General features: G+C 49.0%; 1 protein-coding gene and 1 long non-coding RNA gene across 14 annotated transcripts in view; one reads left to right on the top strand and one right to left on the bottom strand.

Annotated features, from left to right (window-relative positions):
• Positions 1–11,068, top strand: part of RGS8 (regulator of G protein signaling 8) — a 135,129-nt gene extending 124,061 nt beyond the window's left edge. For all 13 annotated transcript variants that reach the window (XM_086693850.1, XM_086693853.1, XM_086693861.1 and 10 more), the window contains 2 exons: positions 4,595–4,761; positions 5,991–11,068. In XM_086693850.1, the coding sequence (XP_086549976.1) occupies positions 4,595–4,761; positions 5,991–6,173 (350 nt within the window). In that variant the 3' untranslated portion in view covers positions 6,174–11,068. The remainder of the gene's footprint in view (positions 1–4,594; positions 4,762–5,990) is intronic.
• Positions 11,069–13,754: 2,686 nt separating this feature from the next.
• On the bottom strand, positions 13,755–15,417 carry LOC147572633 (uncharacterized). Its single transcript, XR_015246032.1, has 2 exons — positions 14,452–15,417; positions 13,755–13,933 (listed from the first exon to the last, which is right to left on the bottom strand). It is a non-coding gene; the product is annotated as an uncharacterized LOC147572633 (long non-coding RNA).
• Positions 15,418–17,517: the final 2,100 nt, after the last annotated feature.

Below are 17,517 nucleotides of genomic sequence, written 5' to 3'. Positions count from 1 at the left end.
CTGAATCTCACCACCGAATCCAACAGCCACATCTCAGCCCATAGCTAGCTTGACCTCTGGGTAGTGCTGGACATGTGGCCGCTTCCTCCTCCTTGAAATGTTCGCTTCCCTGGCTTTTTGCAGTGCTGTGTTATCCTTCTATCTCTCAGGCTCTTTCACAGACCTCTTGATGTATCTTATGAGTGGGCTCAATAATTGTTTACATTATTTTTTTTAATGTTTTTTTTATTTGGAGAGAGAGTGAGAGCAGGGGAGGGGCAGAGAGAGAGAGAGAGAGAGAGAGAGAGAAGGAGAGAGACAGAGAAAATCCCCACAGACTCTGTGCTGTCAGTACAGAACCCAACTCCGGGCTTGAACTCCCGAACCATGAGATCATGACCTGGGCCAAAATCAACAGTCGGACGCTTAACTGACTGAGCCACCCAGGCACCCCAATAATTGTTAACATTATTATTATTGTTGCTGTTATTATTATTATCATTATTAAACCCTAATCTTCTTGAACTGTTTCTAATTACTCGAACACTCTTAATTCTAGGCCTTCACTTATATGGCTCCCCCTTCCTGCCAGACTCTTCTCCACCTTCTCTTCCCTTCTTTCACTTAGCTTCTGGCTCTTCAACTTCACATCTCAGCTTAGAAGCTTCTCCCTCCTGCACATCTTGCCTTTCCTCCTTAGGTCTGGCTCAGGCATCCCTTCTGGGTACTTTCCTAGCAACCTCTGCTTTCCCTGTCATACCACTCTTCATGTATACCGTAATTACCAAATTATGTTTTCTTGGCTCAAATAGTCTCTCACCGTAAGTTCTGAGGGCTTCGTTGTACCTGTTTTTTATCCCCTCGCAGAATGCCTGGGTCCCATAATGGGTGTGTGCGAATGAGTGAATGGATGGGTGGAGGTGGCATTATTGCTGTGTTGGATTGGGAATTAGTATACCTTATATTTTTAATGCTACATAGTATTACCTGTGTGAACTCTGTCAAGCCCCTCCTCCAAGCTTCTTGCTCTATACAATTGAGAAAAGTTCAGCAATATTCCCAAGGGCACTTTGCAGGTGCTCTCTCTTTTTTAATCTGCACAAAGGCCCAACACAGTTGAGACTTTGATGAAAGGAGATAATGTCTGCATCTTGTCTAGCATGGATGGTTTCCCAAGCAGCGTTCTCTTCACCAATGCCATCGGTGAAGGCAGAAAGGTAATGTTCTTTCTTTATCTGTAACTTGATTCAGGTTGCTCGCAAGCACTTGTTTTTGTTCAGTGGAAAATAACACGAAATCTAACATTAACAGCAAACTTTCAGCTTTGCCATTCAAGGTATTTATTTAGTCTCTTCTGATTTAAAAACAACAGGCTCGTCCAAGTAACTCTTCCAAGTCACTTTGAATTTACTCTTTTAATGTTTTTTTTTAATGTTTATTTATTTTTGAGAGAGAGAGAGTGAGGGAGGGGGGGCGTAAGGCAGAGAGAGAGGGAGACACAAAATCCAAAGCAGGCTCTAGGCTCTGAGCTGTCAGCATGGAGCCCAACGCGGGGCTCAAACTCATGAGCCGTGAGATCATGACCTGAGTTGAAGGTCAGGTGGTTAACTGACTGAGCCACCCAGGCACCCCTGAATTTACAGTTTTAGATAAATGCAGTGTTTTAGCATTCTCTCCCTGCCCTTTCCTTCCCACGCCCTGCCCACAGTGGAAAAGCAGCCGGAGAAGGCCTTTGGCCTGTGGTCTTTAGGTCCTCCTTGCATCCACTGATAGTGTCCATCCGCTGCTTAGAGACCACCTTGCTGAGCCAGCTCTGCCTTGGCTCTCATGGGCACTGAATCTCCTTGGAGGCTTCCACAGCTCCAAATGGTACTCTACCCCGCCTCTGCCTCTAGCCCCTGCTACAGGTGCCTCTTCTGCAAACAATGGCAATCTCCTGGCAGGCAGGCAGGCTAGCTCTCAGGTCTGAGTTCCTCAGAGCCTGTGGAAACTTCTGGATTACCGTCGTAAGAACTTGGAGGAGACAAGGTATGGAAAAAAGAGCATCCACAAGGGTTTTTATGGGCAGGGATTTTATGACCTGTTTTCTGATGTAAGTGTTTTGTGCATTAGTAGTTTATAAAAGAAATCATTGAATGAGTGATTCTCTAGCCATCTCTCTGCCTAATCATTGCCACATTAGTGTTTCATGCTGTCTTTGATTCTCATTTTATCTTGGATTTCTACTCCCTCTTCAAGGTTGTAAACCCAATGTAGGAATGAGGGTGAGTGGGGCCCTGAGCCAACCTCTCATAGGAGTCTAACCTATGTTACCCCCCTCTTCCTTCCCTGGCACAGGAGCAATTTTATTTACATCCTCCCTGATGGAAAACAACCTTACATCATATTCTGCTTTCTCCATACTCCTTGTCTTAGAGGACCATATGTCTTGTCTTAAGGTGACCGTATGTCCTGGTTTTTGCCTGTGGTGGTCATGGTTTATGCCCATTGTCTCTGTGTAATTAATAGGCATGCCCCTCTTTGCTCTCAAAAATGTCCTGGCTTAGATGGTAAATTTCATGGCTACTCTGCTTTTGATAAACACGTGAAACTCAGGCCTCCAAACTTAGATTTCTTTTTGATTTAAAGCTTGGCTTTGGGAATTGCATCAAAACCCTTTTCTACCCCAATTTCCTGCCCCTTGCAAGTAAAGGCTTGGTTTTTATGACTGTTGTTCTAATGAGGGAATTATAACATCTATTTTTTTTAATGTATGTTTATTTATTTTTGAGAGAGAGAGAGAACACAAGTGGGAGAGGGGCAGAGAGAGAGGGAGATACAGAATCTGAGGCCTGGGAAGGCTCCAGGCTCTGAGCTGTTAGCACAGAGCCTGATGCAGGGCTCAAACTCATGAACCTGGAGGTTATGGCCCGAGCTGAAATCAGGTGCTCATCTGATGGAGCCACCCAGGTGCCCCATAACATCTATTTTAAAGACAAAGATACCCAATAACTTTAATTAGGAGAAATGAAAATGTTTCACAAAAGAAAAAACAAACATTTAAATATGGCAACAGCATGGCGCCACCAATCCATGATCCTGGGCAACACATTGTCCTGGTGCACATTGGTGGGCCTCAGATACTCAGGTGATTCCATCCCTTAGAATTAAGAACTGTTAACATATTGTCCTTTTGACAAATTTTAGAAAAGAAAGAAAACATTGTAGCCAGAGTCTTTTTTTTTTCTTTTGATTAGAGAGAGAGAGTGGGAGAGGGGCAGAGGGAGAGAGAGTGAGAATCCCAAGCAGGCTCCACACCCAGTGCAAAGTCTGACTCGGGGCTCGATCTCGCAATGGTAAGATCATGACCTGAGCTGAGATCAAGAGTCAGACGCTTAACCAACTGAGCCACCCAGGTGCCCTCAGAGTAATTTTTAACCAATGCAGTCACTTTATTCTAGGCTATGTCTGCCCATCCCCTGAGGACAGTTTGTAGAAAGCTGTAGCTCTTCTTTGAATAGTGAAGAGTATGTTGAGGGTTAAGATAATTCATAAAATATATTTTAATATAGAAACATTAGCTGAGTATATAGGCAATCAATGAATGTTGTTTTCCAAATCTATGTGGTAACCCTGCTCATCTTATTCTGATTAGAATCAGAGCACGTTGCTCTGTTTTGGCAACATGCATGACATTGATTTTATTTTATCTATTTTTTTAAATGTTTTTATTTATTTTTGAGACAGAGACAGAGTATGAGCAGGGGAGGGGCAGAGAGACAGGGAGACACAGAATCTGAAGCAGGCTCCAGGCTCTGAGCTGTCAGCACAGAGCCCGACGTGGGGCTCGAACTCACGGACTGTGAGATCATGACCTGAGCCGAAGTCGGACACTCAACCGACTGAGCCACCCAGGCGCCCTGCATGATATTGATTTTAAAAAATGAAAAGATGTGTTCATCATTAAGTCATTGCGAGAAAATTATAGTTAATCTTAATTAAAACACGTAATTTGGTAAGCAGGATCTTTTAAAATAAAGTATCCATGGGATGAACCATTAAAACATGGGGCCTCAAAAGGTTTTAAAAGAGGCTGGGAATCTTTTGCAGGCAATAGAATGGCTTCAGCGACTGAATTTCAGTAGGGTGTTTACTTTCAGAAGTTCTTCTGGTAGTAGTGAAGGATTTGCCCTGAGGCATTCACACCCTCCGGTAGTTTGTCTTGTAAAAGATTGTTTTTTTAGGGTGGTTGACTTGGATTAGGGTTCAGAATGCATTACGAATATCACTTTGGCCTCATTAGACTCAGGGGACAGCTGACTCTGCATTAGGGGACAGAGAGTGACCACTGAGGGCTGATGAGCAGTGACCAGGGTTTCCCACAGTCATTATTACTGTGGCTTCCTAAACATTTCTCCCTAATATCACTCTGATCCTTGAGTAGGAAGCAGAGCCTGCCTCCGGGGATACCGGTGTGTTTAAGAGGTAGAGTCTCCAAGAGGATGTGGAGGAGCAGTGGGGGTTGGACAATCAGGGCCAGTCTCACATTATTACTACCTTTCTCTCTTTCATCTACAGTCCGTGAGCTTATGCCTCTTCCTATCTCTCTTCCTTTTCACCTTCCCCACACCCACAGATGGGGTGGCCGCCTTCCGCGCCTTTTTGAAGACCGAGTTCAGCGAGGAGAACCTAGAATTCTGGCTGGCCTGTGAGGAGTTCAAGAAGACCAGATCAACTGCAAAACTGGTCTCCAAGGCCCATAGGATCTTTGAGGAGTTTGTGGATGTGCAGGCTCCGAGGGAGGTGTGTTGGCGGTGGCGAGAGTCTTGTAAGACCTCTATCCATGGCTCCTGGCTCACATCTCTCTCTTGGTGGGGGTTTGAGCCAGTCTTGTTGGGGACTGTCTTCTGAACTGAGCCTTGCTGCTCTGATGGCTCTTAATGAAAAGAGGATCACTTCTAAAGTGCACAGCCCAGGGCTTCTAAAGAGGGACTCTATTAGGAGTGCTTTAGTTGTCTTTCAAACATGTGCCTGCAAGACCTGTGTTTCTATAGGGATTCTGTAAGGATAGATGCCATTGAATCCATGTTAGTTTTCCTAGTGGAAGGCAGCACAGGTTAATGGGATGAGCATCCACTTTGGAATCTTATTCCAGTCTCAGCTCTACCAGTTAGAAGCTGTGTGGTCTTATGTGAGTTATCTAGTCTCTCTGACTCCCATTTGCCCCAAAGTGAAAGTATACCTTTCAAGACTACTCTGAGTATTAGGGATAAAGCACCTCGTCAACATCTGTCACTGCCTATTAATGAGTCATTACAGTCATTTATATTATTTTATAATAAGTTATTATCATTTATAGTAATAAAATGAATCTCTATATATGGCTGTGCTGAGTTATAAAACAGAATTTTACTTGGGAGGATTTTATAGAAGCAAAATGTTTGCTGTCTACGAGTTTTGGTGTGCTATATACCTAGGACTCTTCAATTATTCTTTGACTTGGGAGGTGGGAGGTCTTTGCCCAGGGCCAAGGATGCTGTAGACCCTTTAAAATGCTGCTTAGAACAGAGATGTTCATTCTAACCATAATCTCTCCTCCTGGGGCATTTGTTTCTTTAGTGGTTAAGAACAAACAAGAGGGCAAGCTTCCTTTAGGGAATCCACATTAATACTTACCTTCAGTCTCACTCTTTGCTTGACATCATGAAGACCCCTGGATTAGGAGTTAAGTGATTTGGGATTTTGCCTTGGCTCTGTTACTAACTTTCCATACTGCTTTAGAGCAGCCTTTTAGTATCTCTTTTCTTCAGTGTCCTTATCTGTAAATTGAGACAAAGAATGTCTGGTCTTCAGACCTCACAGGATTCTTGCTGGGATTAAAAGGGATAACCTCCATGAAAACAGTTTGAAAAGCATGACTAAGCTTACATATATAAGATACTGTCATTAGTAATTATTACATAGCTAGGAGCAGTTGCCAGGCACCTTGGCCCTTGAGGGCCTGTGACCATGCTCTCTGTTTGTGTCTCCAGGTAAACATAGACTTCCAGACCCGAGAAGCCACGAGGAAGAACATGCAAGAGCCATCCCTGACTTGCTTTGACCAAGCGCAGGGAAAAGTACACAGCCTCATGGAGAAAGACTCTTATCCCAGGTTCCTGAGGTCCAAAATGTACTTAGATTTGCTGTCCCAAAGCCAGAGGAGGCTCAGTTAGACCTCAGATGGGGACTCTTGGAGATCATTGGCTTCCCCCCTCCCCTTGCTGCCAAGACCATATTCTAATGTGAAATGTCATAGGTGTTCAAAAAGCAATGGCGTTTAGTTTGGGAGCCTGGGGAATGAGGAGTGGATGAAGGGCCATTCCAAAGTAAGATCCAGTCACCAGAGCTCGGACTCTATTCCATTAACCCATGTTTGTGTTTTGGTTAGCGGTAGCACCTTGCTGCTGTTACCCTCCTTCTGGGTCAGCAACTTGCCCTTCACAATGCCTTGGGTCATTTCCGCTGAGAAGGCAGATTTGCTATGCTGGGCTAATGTGTAAATAATGCAAATGCAATTCTCACCACTTCCACACCCTCCTAAGTTAGGATTCCTGGCTCTAACTTGTACTATACCCCTGTGAGGAATAGCTAGAAGACTCTGGCTCACCTAGGTGATTTGCTGTCACAATGTAGTGGCCAGTGCTAGTGTAGGAGAGAGGTTTGTGGGGAATCCCAGGTTTCTAACGCTGTCATTGACAGGTGGCCTCTGGGAGAAGGGGCAAACTTCATGGAGCTGGCTATTTCTTCCATTTCCACTAGACCAGTGTGAAAAGCTGTCATCACTGCCCATCTTAGCCTAGGAAATTCACAAGACATTTTTACCCTCACAATTCCATGAAGGGTCTTGGGAGATCTCTTACATGATTTCTGATGTGGCGTCTGCTTTTAAGAAAGATACAGCTTGCAGATCTTCCTTGATTCTACCAAGAAGTATTCCAGAAGTCGAATGACCAGGGAACATAGCTCCAGTAGACTTTTGTGCAATGGGGCTCCATATAACCTCTCTGTTGCTTAATGTATTCTCTGCCGTCACCTCCCTGTGGCATCACACATCACTGATCTCTTAGAATGACAGACAGCTTGGCAAAGGGAGGTGAATTCCCATAGCATGGACAGCTTTCATGGTGCCTAATACTTTCCTTGTCTCTCCCTGTCCCCCCTTCCATGCAGGTCATGTAATTATGATGGGGGAGAATGGGAACTTAGGCTGTAACTCTTCAGCTTGCTTCCTGGGAGCATGCTTTCTTAGAAAGGTCTCTCTCATGAGGGCCATCTTGGCTATTCAGCAACTTCCTTCTTGATCTCTGACCTTTTGGGATTGAACATGGAACAGGAGGTGAGGCTAAGATCACTGTGAACATCTGGCTGTGGAGAATCTTCCTAAAATGCTTTCATGGTACCCTGAGGCTCCTTTTGGAAATGTGTCAGGATACTCTTCCTTGGAGGGTGAGCTTTGTAAAGCACCCTAGCTTCCTGAGAAAAAAGTGGACTTCGGCACAAATTTGCAGTGCCAGGGATATGAATCCTCAGCAGAGAGACCGGAAAGTGGAAGAGGAGTCTGGAAGAGGCTGGTCTCCAGGTGGACCAAATAGTAGAGAATATGGTGGAGTTACTATTGGGATAATTCACAGCCGGTGGATTTGGAGTCATTGCAGATCTCCACAACTTTCAGCTTGACTAAATGAAATAGCTGCGATTAGGCGTAAGCTCTGGAGTGCAGGCGATTGAGAACTGGGCTGAAGCGTTCTCCTTTTGTGGGGTGATGGGCCCTTTAGGTACACAGGATTCTGGTGTTTGCATTCCTGTCCAGTAACTTTGTGAATTTCTTCCTTCCTTGGCTGCAGCTAGACAAGTTCAAGAAGGCTCTTGAGTCCCACTGGTGTTAGGGTCCATTGCTCCGCCATGACACGTTGTATCTGTAAGTGAGGGCTGGTGAGTCTGTCTGAACCATCAAGGAGAGAACACATACCTCTTAGCCCTCACACCGAAGCACTCTGTAAAATCTCATGTTCAAGAACTCCGATGCCTCAAATAGGTGTTGTTAGATCAGGTAGTGTTCCCCTGCCCCCACTGGTAAAAAACCATTCTTAGCTAAAGCTGCCAGAATTAATTTAATGATCAAATTCTTGAACAGGGTATTTTAAACATTGTTTACATATGAAATGTACATATTGTCGAATGTCAACTCTACTGTCGAATATGAGGTGCATGTAAATTGGAACCGCACAGAGTTATGGAAAAATGAAATGTTTCAGAGGGGCCTTTTTACCACTTCCACTATCCCCAGGAGAAGTCTGAACAAGACTGTTGTGCAGTGGCCTCACTTGAGGCCTAGAGTTCTTGCCAACCATTGGTGGAATGAAGGCTGCAGATGGTGGTGTCATGGCGCCCAGTGACTTCCTCCCACTATGGGGAGGCGTGAAGGACCAAGCTTGGGTATCCTGAATTTTGCCGCTACGTGAGCGTATTTGGGCATGTGTCTGTGTGTAGAGGAATGTGATGGCTATATTTATGGTACTCCCGTGGAGTGTCTGCGTGCATGTGTGTGTGTGTGAGACCATTGTGAGCATGAGTCCAGGACACCACAGAGACCATCTTCCCATGGGGTAGAGCTGTCCTCACACCCTTTCTGTCCTGCTTCCCACAAAAGGCACAGAGCTCTCTGCTCTGATGCCTATGTTCAGGCACTTAGGTCATGCCAACCCAGATTTTGGTCTGTGACGAAACAAAGAGAAATGTTTACAACATCTAGAGCAATATCAAAGCATACCTCATCCATGACCGTCCATGTCTCCCGGTCTTGCCCTCTTGCCCGTCTCCTCTTCCACAAGCCCTCATCTGCCTCACTAGGTGGGCCTCTGCAGGTGCCACTTCTTCCATTTAAGGTCTTCCTTTTGTCCTCGTGCCAGGCTTGTGCTGTGGACTGCCTTCTGGGCTTGAGGCTTGCTCTGGGCCTGGGACCTCTGAAGACCCAGGGCAAGCCAGGGCAGGAGGCCAGGCAGAGCTGTGATCTTTAGGACTGCTCTCCACCCCCAGGTGGCCTTTTGGCCCCACTTGCGTGTCAACCTGTTTTTAGGCTAGGTGTAAGATTTCCCATTGCCTTTGGCAAACCAAATAGACCATAATCAGTAACAACCATTCATAGCCCCGAGGCACCTTTGGGGTGAGGAAGGATCCTCTGAGCATGCCCAGGCTCACCCAGAAAGCCTGTTACAAGTGCTCATTCCCAGGTTGCACACCCAGAGATGCTGATCCAAAAGACCTGGGTTTTCAGACCCAGAAAACTGCATTTTTAGTAAGTCCCCATAGACCATGCTTTGAAAAAAGATGTTCTAAGACAGTGGCTCCCACCATTGGCTGCTCATTGGAATCACCTGTAGAGTTTTGAAATCTAAATGTCCAGGTCCCACCCCAGAACAGCTTGGGGCCACGACCCAAGACATCAGCAGTTTTCAGAGCTCCCCAGGTGATTCTACGTGCAGGTGAGGTGAGGAAGCACTGGCCTGAGGAGTGAGGATGTGCAGGGCTGAGCTTATGCAAACGTGTGGCCAAGAGGGCTGGAGCAAGCCAAGATGCAATCAGGCACAACACCCGGAACCCACCAGCCCCGAGCTTGATTCGGGGAGGCTGCCTCTGTGCTGTCTCAGTCTGATTCGCCCCTTTGAGATCAAAACGTTCCAGCTGCATGCAGTGTTCGGCAGCGGGTGTGCCGATGGCGGGGAGCTCTGGAGGGTATTTGATTAAGAGAGGTTTTCCCACTCATCCTGAGCTTCATTCGCAGTGCTTCCTCCAAGCTTGCCTCCTGGGCTGCTCCCTCGTCTGTTTGCTCTCATGTACTCTGTGTTTGGCCGTCTGCGTTTGGTTGTGCCTCTGTATCCAAGGCCATGGGATGACGTGGTAGTTGAAACTCAGGTAGCAGGGGAAAGGGTGTGTCGGGGTAATAATAGCGGAAGCACGACAACTTCCAGGTTTCTCATCAGAGGGTCACCCACCCCAGGAATATGCTCTTTGGAGCTTTCTTTTCCAAGGCCACAGTGGGGCTTCAGTGCCTGCTGTTAGCCCTTACGTTCGCCTCTTTGGTCTCAGGCTGGGTGGGCAGATGAAAGTTCCTAGTTGATTTTATTCTCTGGTGCTCCCCCTCCCCGCCCGCCCCAGAACTTGCTGCTCTGAATAAACCAAAGCTGTGAAACGGTGTTCTGCCCCGGGCGGCAGGCCCAGCCTTCGGGAGCAGGGCGGGGTGTGCACGTGCCCCGGGGCCCTGGACTGTGAGGGAAAGACACAAATCCATTGTGTTGAGAGCTGGGGGGGGGGGGGGGGGGGGGGAAGAGACTGAAGAGGAAGGAACAGGGTGGGAAAGACAAATGGCTGCGGTGCCGGCTGCCTCTCCATGAAGCAGAAGGGAGAGGTGAAAGTGGCACAGGCAGAGGCAGAGATGGTCCCCATCGACACGAGCGCCCGGAACCATCCTGACCCTGTCGGTGCCCACTTCCACGCAAAGCAGAGGAATCTGATTTTCCACCTGACACTGTCCTTCAGTGCGCCGAGCGTCAGCCCTCATTAAGTATGCGTCTCTCCGGGTCAGAAGCGGGAGAGGTGGCAAAAGTCACCCCTGCCTTTGAGAACCTGTGCCACTTGGCCTGAGATCGTGGAGGAAGAAGCCAAGAGCAGAAATGTCTTCCTGTCCCTGTGGCCTCTCGGGACCGCCCAGGGATGCCGTGGACCAAGATGGGAGGCTGCGGGACGGGGCCACTGGCCTTCCCAGGGTTGGGGGCCAGGCCAGCTCGAGAAACTGCTCCCTTGTGGATCGTTACTCCCTTTGGACCCTTCGGCCGCCTTCCGTGTGCCGTGTGCGGGGAAAGGTGGCCGGCGGCTTGCGCTCCAGCCGCGGGAGCCCTAGCTGAGTCACGCGGCGTGCACCACAGATCCGTAGCCGCCCAGCTGCCATGTAAACCGCTTGGCTGACGGAGTCCTCATTGAGTTGTCTCATTACTGTGCAAAGTGGGATAATGTCATTCACCTTTACTATAAACAAGGCTGTGAGAACATAATAAACACACCCTGAACACGCTGCCCTTCGCTCTCTGCCCACGTTTCTGGCCAGCTGACTCTTTATGAGGAGACGCTTCGCACAACACACGGGCTCCCCCAGGGGGGCGCGTGGCCTCCCCAGGCAGGGGCTGGCACAGGGCGGCCATCAGGAAAAGCAGCCGTGTGGGTGGGGAGTGGTTTGGGACGGTGTGGGGGGTGGAGGGTGACTTTAGGTGACGAGGGTGGCTTCGGAACCGTAAAGTGCTACACAAATACGAGGTTTTTATTAGCACCACCTACCGCTTGAAATGCAGGGAGAGACAAGGCTGAGGGATGGTGTATGTATTTGTTCAGCTGGAGCAGTCTGAAAATGGAGGGGGTTGATCTTGCTCATGACTGCGGCGCACTTCATACGGTCGGTGTGTCCCTGAAAAGTGTGCTTTAGTCATCAAGCACACTGGTCTCTGGTGATCGGGTCCGTGGAGGGGACCAAAGGAGAAGAGGGTGCAGTGTCTGCTTGTAAAAGCTCATTTTGCAGGTGTGGGGAAAAGCTAGAGATACACGAAATGTTAATAATCCAGATCATTAAAATGCACCAGAGAAGGTCTGTCTAAAGGAAAGCGGGTGTTTCTTCACAGGTGGAATGCTTTGGGTTAACTGAAAAAGCCTTTTGTCATGCAAACCATCACTCCCAAAATCCAGTGTTGAGGACTGGGCTTTGAGGGGTGGCAGCCTGGGCAGGACAGGGACCTGCTGCTGGGGAGGGTGTGTGATTGGTTCCTCTCTTTCCAGCTATGCCCCTTACCCTTATTGCCACTTGGGTTTCTGACCCTTCCAGAACTGAGAAGGGCAGGGAAAGAAGAGAGGGAAGGGAGTGGGGTGGGAGGGGGGGGTTACTCTTTGGGCCTGGGAAAACTCTGGTGGGTCCTTCCTGGGTTCCTTGGAGACCCTGCCTCTGAGGAGTTTTTCCCTCTTACCTCCAGCTCCCCTAAACAGGCTGAATGCTTTCCTACTCTGGCTGGTGCTTGCTCCTTCTTGGGAAGTGCCCTAGCTTCTCTCTGCTGCACTCTGTTTGTTCCTCCAGGCCACCCTTTGGGACAGCTCCTTGGATGACCCCATGCCAGTCTTCGTCTCAGAGACCCACAGCTGGCCGACTAGAAGCATTTGGGGCGTACTTGACCCTAGAATCACAAGGCTTCTGCTCTGCAGCCAGAGCCCCCTGCCAGCCCCCAGCTCATGTTTTGATTTTCTAGGCTGGGATTAGGTTTCCAAGCCTCAGGGGCACATGTCAGGCTCTCCCAAGGAACCCTGTGTACCCACACTCCCTGGGGGTGAGGTGAGAGGCAGGCACTTAGCCCTTTGGGAGGGAGGCTGGACTCATAGTACACTAAAAGCTCCAAAAACCTTCACAAATTCTCTCTGGCCCTGACCTTTTTCTCTGGTGGGACAGCTTTGGAGTGCCCCTCACTGGTCCTCTGCTCCCTCCCTGCAGTGTTTGCTGGGTCTGGAACCCTTTGGATCTGAGATCTATCTCCTAGGCCTTGACAGAGCCTCTTTCAGATGGAAAACACTTAACACTATGCTGAGCATCTCATTACCACGCAGTAAATGTGGGGAAAACAAGCAAAATCCCTTCTGTCCTATTGTCTACACCAAGCAAGTGGCCAGAGGAAAACAAGAGAAGTCATTGATATAACTCCCTCCTGTGGATGCATTTCTTAGTTGAGGTCTGTTCTTGTCCCCTGTCCAGGAGGTAGGGGACAAAGCCATTTTGAAAGCTAGAAGGAAAGTGTGGGGACCTGTCATGGGTGCTGCCTCCCCTGCCCATGACTGGTTCTATAGCACAGAGGGGACACCAATCCCCCCACCGCACGTCACAGTGGCTGTGTGCCCAGCCATGAAAACAAAGCCGCGAGCCTGAGAGAACCATCTTTGACTGGAGTTCCGTCAGCACACTCTTCCAGATAATTGGGGCTCTGATGCTAGACAGTCTGAGTTTGAATCTCAGCTGTGAACTCTGCTTACAAGTTGTGTGGGCCTAGGAAAGTTATTTCCCTGTGCTTCAGTTTTCTCATCTGTAGAACTAAAATAAAAACAGAGCCAACTGCTTGGGGCTGTTGTGAACACAGTGTACGTTAACACGGAAGCCTGTTTATCCCAATGCCTAGGACATAGCAGGCACACAGTGGGTACCAGCTGGTGCCTTCTCTCCCACGGATCACCAGGACTCCAGCCAGCACCTCCATTCCAAGTCCGCTTGGCTTCTTGATTGAAGGCAAAAGGTGTTACGTGATCAGTGTCTCCCCCTTTCCCACTAAACCATAAACTTCCTGAAGACTGTCTGCCTTGTTCCCTACTCCAGTCCCTGGATAATTATTGAAACAATATTATTTCTACAAATGTTTTTGAGCAGCCCTTCTAGATTAGGCACTTCTAGGGTAGGCTGGATGTGGAGGTCAGAAATCTACTACCTGGGCCCTCAGAGAACTTACTTAACTCTCACCGGAACTTAGCCCTTCACAAGCATTGGCACAAGGCTTACCAAATGAGGGGTATAGAAAGTGAGTGGCTGTAGATTCAAAAGCGGCCACATAATAGAAGACACTTTAGGAGCCAGGAGCTTTGTAGAGCAATTTAGATGCTCCGTCTCGTTGAATCCCCACCACAATGCTATGCGGTAGGGTGTTGATTTGCTAGGCTTCTGTCACAAAATACCACAGACTGAGTAGCTTAAACAACAGACATGTATTTCCTCACAGTTCTACAGGCTGGAAATCCAAGATCAAGGTGCAGGCACGATTAATTTCTTCTGAGGCCTCTCTCCTTGGCTGTAGAAGGCCACCTTCTTGCCATCTTTCCTCTGTGACCATGCCCCTTGGGTCTCTTCCTCTTCTTGTGAAAACACCTGTCGGGTTGGATAAGAGCTTACCCCAACAGCCTCATTTTAATTTAATCACCTCTCTGAAGGCCTGTCTCCAAATTCAGTCATATTCTGAAGTACTTGGGATTAAGGCATCAGCATATGAATTTGCTGGCGGTGGTGGGGGGTGGGGGGGGGGAGTGGGACATGACACAGTTCAGCCCATAGCAGGTAGATACCATTTTGGGTTCTTATCCCCGCATACAGATGAGGAAACTGAGGCACAGAGAGCTTAACATACCCAAGGTCATGCAACCTGCAGGTGACAGAATTGGATTTAGAACCCCAGCCCTGTAAACCCACAGCTGGTGTTTTTAACCCCTGCTTTGCTGTAGACTAGAAGGGAATGCATGGGTGGGGTGAGGTGCGTGGGTGCAGGGGAGGGGAGGGGGTGCTGGAGCTGAGCTGCCCCTGGGGTGGGAAGGATGCATGTATACTCCAACACAGGCCGAGGCGGAGGTGAGGGTTGGGGTGGGAATGGGGATCAGTTCCTTATCTTTTACTTGCTCAAAAATCTGGGCTCCCGGAGATGTTGAAGGCCTGATGGAAAATGCTGGTGGCTGACGCATGCACTGCAGAGCCGGCTGGAAATTGGATTCGCCGATTATCTGCCCGAGCTTTTCCCCAGCTGCGCGTTCAGGTGCCCTTGTGCCAGTTTGTTTGGTTTCTGTCCTGCTGTTTGTGCTCTGTCTCCTTTAGGATGATGGGTCTGCTACCGTCTCCTCCAAGCCCATGGTTCTCCCGAGGCAGGCTGAGTCATAGCCCTGCCCACAACCCCAGACGTGCTGGGTCTCTGTCTCCTGCGTCTGCCGTGGGACAGGCTCCGGGCATGCCCTTCCCACGGAGGGAGAAACAGCCCCATCTCCTCAGGCGTTAAGATTAGTCTTTCAGGTGCCAAAAGGGACAGGGGCTCTCCTCTTACACACACGGCAGGTGAGAACATGGAGATTCGGATGCCTGAGATTGAATCCTGAAACCTTTGCTTTTTAGGGTGTGTGACCGTGGGAAAGGAACTTTGCCTCTTCTAGCCTCTGTTTTCTTGTTAGCAAAAGGGGGATAGTAGTACCCACATTTCCAGGCAGGGTGGCTGTGAGGATTGGAAATGAGATGGGCAAAGCACTGGGCAGGAGCTGGCATGTGTAGGCAACGCCAAAATAGTATCCACAGGTATCGGAGATTTCGACCCTGGTTTGCTACCATCCCAGAACCGATCATGGGGCTGTGGGCAGTAGAAAGTCCAGGGCGGTAGGTTGAATGTAAGCTGTATTGACAAATGGGATGTCTGACACTGGAAGCAGAACAAGGTGCCTTTCATTCTGGAGGGTGCTCTGCCCCAGCCAGGGTATTAGGTCCCCGCCTTACATGCCCTACGACCTAAATTAGCAGGGATCACTCACTTGTCATGCAGGCTTTCCAGTGAGACACACAGAATGCAAACAAATGACCCAAACTTTGAATTGACCGAGCTAAAAACAAGATCCTGTGAGTTGCAAAACCAAATTATCTGATGGAGCGCTTTTGGTATGCCCTGCCCCACTTTATGCGGGGGGCCAGAATGCTACTCCTGACTTGTAGCCTTTGGAGACATGTGAGAAACGTCACTGATGTGCATGTTCTCACTCAAGGTCCCAGTGGCTCCGGAACCCACCTCGAGTGCAGAATAGCTGTGTATATGTTTGCTGGGAGGTTAAGGAAAATTATTTTAATCTTATGTCTTAAAAATGAAATTGTCCGGGCACCTGGGTGGCTCAGTCGGTTAAACGTCCGACTCTTGGTCTTTGCTCAGGTCGTGACCTCACGGTCTGCAAGATGGAGCCTCACGTAGGGCTCTGCACTGATAGCGTGGAGCCTGCGGCGGGTGGAGGGGGAGAGGGGTCCTCTTTCTCTCCCTCTCTCTCTGCCCCTCCCCCACTTGCACTCTCTATCTCTCTCACTCTCAAAATAAATTTAAAAAAAAAACACACAAACCTTAAATAAAATGAAATTGTCGAGGTTTTCCAGTCAGTGCTTTCCCAGGTCAGCTGTCACCAATAGCGAGGATGCTTTGAATCCACAGCTCCGCAGGGCTTAGGTTGGCAACGTCTGCCAGGAAATGGCAAGGAAGGGGTGAGGAGCTGGAAGGGAGCTTCTAGGACCTTATGCATCATCATCACATTCAAATAGCAGAATCCCCCAGGTGGGGGCATGCTGAGCAGGGCAGTCTCCCCATAGAGGGGAGAAAGGGAGTTGAGTCCTGGGGAGATGAATATGCAGCAATTACCCATAAGAATCTATTGGTTTGCTTCCCTGACTCAGGGCTGGCAGTTGCTAAGATAAAGGGGTCTTGCAAGGGAAGAGGGGAGGTGGTGCCTGTGGGCAGCCAGGGGGCTTGCAGGACCCAGCCCCTCCCACTGGCAAATGGCCCTTTGCAGGCAGCTCTTCCGAGGGGCTGGTCTCAGCCGGAGGAGACATTCTCACGCAGAGGGGTGGCATCTGGACCTGCTTTGTAGCCACGGAGACAGTCTTGCTCTGTGGAGGGAGCAGCTGTTGGCCACCTGCTCTCCAGCCTGGGTTAAGCCCTCTTTTGAGGAGGAGTGAGAGAGCCTGGCCTCTAGAATAAAGGAGGCGTTCAGCATTGCCTGCCTGGGCCATTAGCTTTGGGAGGTGAGCCGTGAGCAGGGTGCAGCGGCCCAGATGCTCATCACGTGCCCTGCTCTGCCCCACCTAAGGTCCCACACACAGGGCCCCCCTCCACACTCTGGCAGCTGGCCCGTCTGCCAGCCTTTTTGTCTTAGTAGCACCTGCCCCTGCTTCTACTTCCCTGTCCCCAGGGAAGCATCTGTTCCAGAGCCAGACAGGCTAGCAGCAGGCTAGACAGAGGCCGGCCATGCCAGGCCGCTGTGGAGAGATTCAGGGGCTCAGCCTATTTACTGCTCTCACTCTTCCACGAGGACAGGTTCAGCTTACCAGCTTACCCTAGAGGCTCACGCCATTTGGGGGGGGGGAGGTCTGTGCTTGTGGAGGGGGGACATTGGTGGGGATAGAGGAAGAGGAGATGCTCTTTGAAGCTGCAGGGAAAAACAAGGCCGTATGTACACACCCATGACCGAGAGAGAGAGAGAGAGAGAGAGAGAGAGAGAGAGAGAGAGAGGAAAGAAACAGACAAGGTGAGGAGGTAAAACACACCCTATAATCTCTGAGTTGGAGCAGAGAACTTGATGGGGTCACGCAGTTCTTGACATAGGGATCACTGATCACTGCTATTCGTGAAGCGCATCTTATAAGCCCATGTTTTACAAACATTTTCTTTCTTTTTTTTTCCCCTCATCATCACAAGGCAGGGCTGTCCTGGCTTTTGCTTTTGTCTTTTAATTGAGCTTTTATTGACATATAACATTTTATTAGTTTCAGGTGTGCAACATAATGATCTGCTATTTGTGTATATTGCAAACTGGTCACCATGGTTAAGGCTGGTAAACATCCATCACCTCCTAGTTACAAGTTTCTCGTCTTGTGACGAGAACTTTGAAGACCTACTCTCTCAGCAACTTGCAGATATGCAATACGGTGTTGTTAATTATTGTCACCAT

This window comes from Puma concolor, chromosome E4, assembly GCF_028749965.1.
Source record: "Puma concolor isolate L17-30 chromosome E4, mPumCon1.1.hap2, whole genome shotgun sequence".
In the NCBI taxonomy this organism is placed as follows: Eukaryota; Metazoa; Chordata; class Mammalia; order Carnivora; family Felidae; genus Puma; species Puma concolor.
Note: the sequence above shows the minus strand (reverse complement) of the source record. Positions and strands in the feature narration are given on the sequence as shown.